General features: G+C 32.5%; 1 protein-coding gene across 2 annotated transcripts in view; it reads left to right on the forward strand.

Annotated features, from left to right (window-relative positions):
• LOC144980882 (uncharacterized) overlaps positions 1-4,076 on the forward strand; it is a 42,320-nt gene that overhangs the window by 30,601 nt on the left and 7,643 nt on the right. For both annotated transcript variants that reach the window (XM_078928774.1, XM_078928775.1), the window contains 2 exons: positions 1,148-1,277; positions 3,817-4,035. In XM_078928774.1, coding sequence (XP_078784900.1) covers positions 1,148-1,277; positions 3,817-4,035 — 349 coding nt within the window. The remainder of the gene's footprint in view (positions 1-1,147; positions 1,278-3,816; positions 4,036-4,076) is intronic.

A 4,076-nucleotide genomic window follows, 5' to 3' on the forward strand; every position in this document is an offset into this window, starting at 1 on the left:
TTGGCTATTGAGCTCTAAAATGCTGGCCTACTAACTTCGCGGAGTTTGTGTGGGTGTTGAACCGTGACCTCAAGAAGTCGGGGAGAGAAGGCTCTAGCTAGACTAAGCTTTGAAGCGACTTCTTTTTTTTTCTTTTTTTTTCTTTTTTTTTTTTTTTTTTGGGGGGGGGGGGGGGGGGTCGTGGATAGCTCATACGGTAGAGTCACGATCTCCTCGGCCAGGCGGATTTTTCGTACCAGTAAGGTCGCGGGTTCGAGAGCCCATCGCCGCTGCGAAGTTTTTATTTTCTGTTGTCTTCTGGCACTTTCCTACTCACTTCATTTCTAGTTGTTGGCAAATTAGGGAACAGGCACTGGTGTAAGATAAAGATCTGAAAAAGTGTGTATGAAACAGGACCAGACAAAGCAAGAAAGAAAGATACAACAAAATCTACCCTCTAAGGCAGGGTGATACTTTGGGATGGATTTTGTTTTTGTTGTTCTTTTTTTTTCTTTCTTGCATTGTCTGGCACTTTTAAATATATTTTTTAAAAATTTTCGAGCTTTCATACAGTACCATATCCACTAAACGTGCTCAAAGCGCTTTACAAAAGGACCCTGACGAACAGCAACACGTAACATATAGAACGAGACATGATGCCGATCAGGCGATATTACCATTTTTTTCCGACAGAAACAACGCTGTCAACGGCCAGGTACTCATTTTACACCTGAGTACGGTGATAGAATGTGAGTAAAGAGTCTTTTCCAAGGACTCAACTATGTGCCGAGCGAGGTTTGAACTCAGGACCTTCCAATCCGAAAGCGAGTGTCGTATCGCAAGACCACATAGACACACTTTTTCAGATTAACTCACTCAATCCTATAGATTTTTGCTACTCTTCAAAATTGGAAAAATTGTATTAAAAATGAGCATGGACATAGACATTTTTATTCAACTATCATTAACATGTAAAAACTAAAAACATTAGCTTTGATACTACGCCTATAATTTCTCTCAGAAAAATGTAGTAAAGAGGCATGGGGTAAAAAAAAGTAACCCGGGTTAACTACGGATATAGTCGGTGTTAGGGTTGAGTGAGTTTAAAAAAAAAAACGTTTCAACTTAAGTATCTGATAATGTTCTCAATTGACTTTCATTCCAATAGCCATGACCTGACCTTGCTATTGCGTAAAGTTTGTGTGACGTTCTTGGTTGAGACGCGGCAGCAGTTTGAAAGGATACGCATGAAATCCACAACGAAGTTATGGGATACCCCTGGTTGGAAACAAAATAAGGTATACGTTATCCACAAACGGATTATTAAGCGTTTACAACTGTATTTTCTTTACAATTACTTATTCGTTTCATTCTTTTTCTTACCATATTTAATAATAATAATGATAATAATAATAATAATAATAATAATAATAATAATAATAATAATAATAATAATGATAATAATGATAATAATTGATAATAATAATAATAATAATATGATAATAACAATAATAATAATAATGATAATAATAATAATAATAATAATAATAATAATAATAATAATAATAATAATACTAATAACAATGATAATAATGATAATAATAATAATAATAATAATAATAATAATAATAATAATATATAATAATAATAATAATAATAATATAATAATGATAATAATAATAATAATAATAATAATAATAATAATAATAATAATAATAATAATAATAATAATAATAATAATAATAATAATAATAATAATAATAATAAAATAATAATAATAAATAATATTAATAATAATAATTATTATTATTATCATAATAAACTTTATTCATCCTTTTCAGGAACTGTACAACAGATGTGGCAAAGATAAGAGATGGATTAAAGTATTGACATTAAAACTGCTCATAAATCAGCATTAAATAACCTATAAATACCTCAAAATAAATTAAATAATAATGTATCTATTACATATAATATATTGAATATAATATAGAGAAATAGATATAGACCATATATAGGCTTTATAGAATAAAAATGAATTGTATTATTGATTTATGAGTATATCTAAAATATTTCACTGCAGATGTTTGGGAAATGATAATGGTGTAGGAATAGATCATTACGCGAAAATTTTCTATAAGAATGTAAACCATATCTATGGCTAAGAACAACAAAAATGAAATAAACAGTACAATAGAGGTTCATAATTCTTGCATATTGAATAATAGGGATGTCGGGAGATAAGAACGTTTATGTCTTTCGCTTTTGGTTTTGATGAAGAGAACCCTGTCCCTTCTAATAGATGTTGTGATGTGTTTATTGATGGGATGTTTCTTACAATTTATAATTTTGTTAACAGTTTGGAGAACGCACCTTTCAAATAAAATATCAAAATCACCTTTTTTATAAGTATGTTTATGCTCTTTTAATAGTTTGATTTAAGAGCGTTTTATCGGCCATCCTAATGCCACCCCCCCCCCCCCACTCCCGACTTATATACAAAAACACACTTTCAATGACTGATCTATAAAACAATGTGCATTGGCTTGAATCAATTTTAAAACTAGCAAGTTTAGAGAGAAAGTACATGCGTTTATTAATTTTAGATTTAACTTGTTTTGTATTTTGTGTCCATTTCAGATTATAATCTACACTACTCCCAAACATTTGTATTCTGAAACTTGCTTTACTACTTAATCTTTGATTTTTAGTGGATGATGGATGGAATTTGATTATCTAAAGTCTATAACTAATTCTTTTGTTTTACCTACATTTATGTATAAGCAATTTCTATCACACCAAGAGACAAAAGATTCAATCTGTTCAAAATAATCAGTTTCATCGTTATTTACCATAAGGCCCCGTAGAGAAGTGTCATCTTCAAATTTTATAATTGGGACAATTTCGGGAGGGTGGTCCTGTAGTCGTTTGTGTACACCGTTAAAAGTACAGGTGACAGTACACAACCTTGGGGAGCACCAATATTGGTAGCGATGTTGCATGAATTGTTTCGTCCTACTTTCACGAATTGGGTACGGTCTGCTAACAATTCTAAGATCCATGCAATAATTAATATATTCATTTTAGATCTAACAATGTTGCCATCTTAAGAGGGGGCTTCATAGTATTGAAAGCAGATGAAAAATAAACAAAACAGGACCCTACATTAACTTTTTGCTCGATCCAAGTGCATATACACATTGATTATGATAACAGTGCATCATCAAAGCTCCTATTCGGTTGGTAAGCAAACTGAAAAGGGTCAATGTGTGGGCTAAAGCATATATCAATGTGAGGAAAAATTAATTTTTCAAAACATTTCATAATTATGGAAGTGAGCGCCATAGGTCTCAGATCATTCATTGATGAAATGCGTGACTTTTTAGGAATAGGAATTACATAGAAGACATCTTCCATATGGAAGGAATAAATGTGGAAAATAAGGAGGGGTTGAATATATACGTAAAGATTAAAGGACAACTCACTTGCACACGTCTTCAAAGTGTTTGATTTTATGCCATCTGTTCCTGCCGCTTTCTTTTCACGCAACTTACTGAATACACGCCTCGTTTCAACGTCACTTATTTCAATATTGCATTCATTCTTCAGACACCCCTCACCATTTGATTTTACTCTAGAAATACTTTCTGAGTGATCGGTCTGAGTGAAATCCGTTTAATTCATCAAGGTTAATATCAGGGGGCAACTCTTTCTTTTTATCGGCTGACCCAACAATTTGTTTGAGGTCTGTCCACGTGTCTTTCATGTTAGTTGATGAGAGTCTTCTATTTTACTCTTATGATTTTTTTTTACTTTTTCTTATTTATTTTTTCAAAGAGTCAAAAAACGAAAATTAAAGAGGCAAACAAGACTTGTACGGCTTGCCACAGAGCCTTACGGTACCTCACGGAGTCACGTGATTGTGCAGTATGCGGCCTCCACTTCTGTACGTCTTGCACTGCCAGGACGCTTCAACTGTACTTGCCCCGTGGGACAGATCTAGGCGGGGATATCAAATTGGAGGCCATTCGATTCTACATCAAACAGGAAGAATTTGTAAGTACTTACTTAATTATATTATTTTATCAGAAACTCCA

Source organism: Berghia stephanieae, chromosome 10 (genome assembly GCF_034508935.2).
Source record: "Berghia stephanieae isolate SIO BIC M18660-M18661 chromosome 10, UCSD_Bste_1.3, whole genome shotgun sequence".
Lineage (NCBI taxonomy): Eukaryota > Metazoa > Mollusca > Gastropoda > Nudibranchia > Aeolidiidae > Berghia > Berghia stephanieae.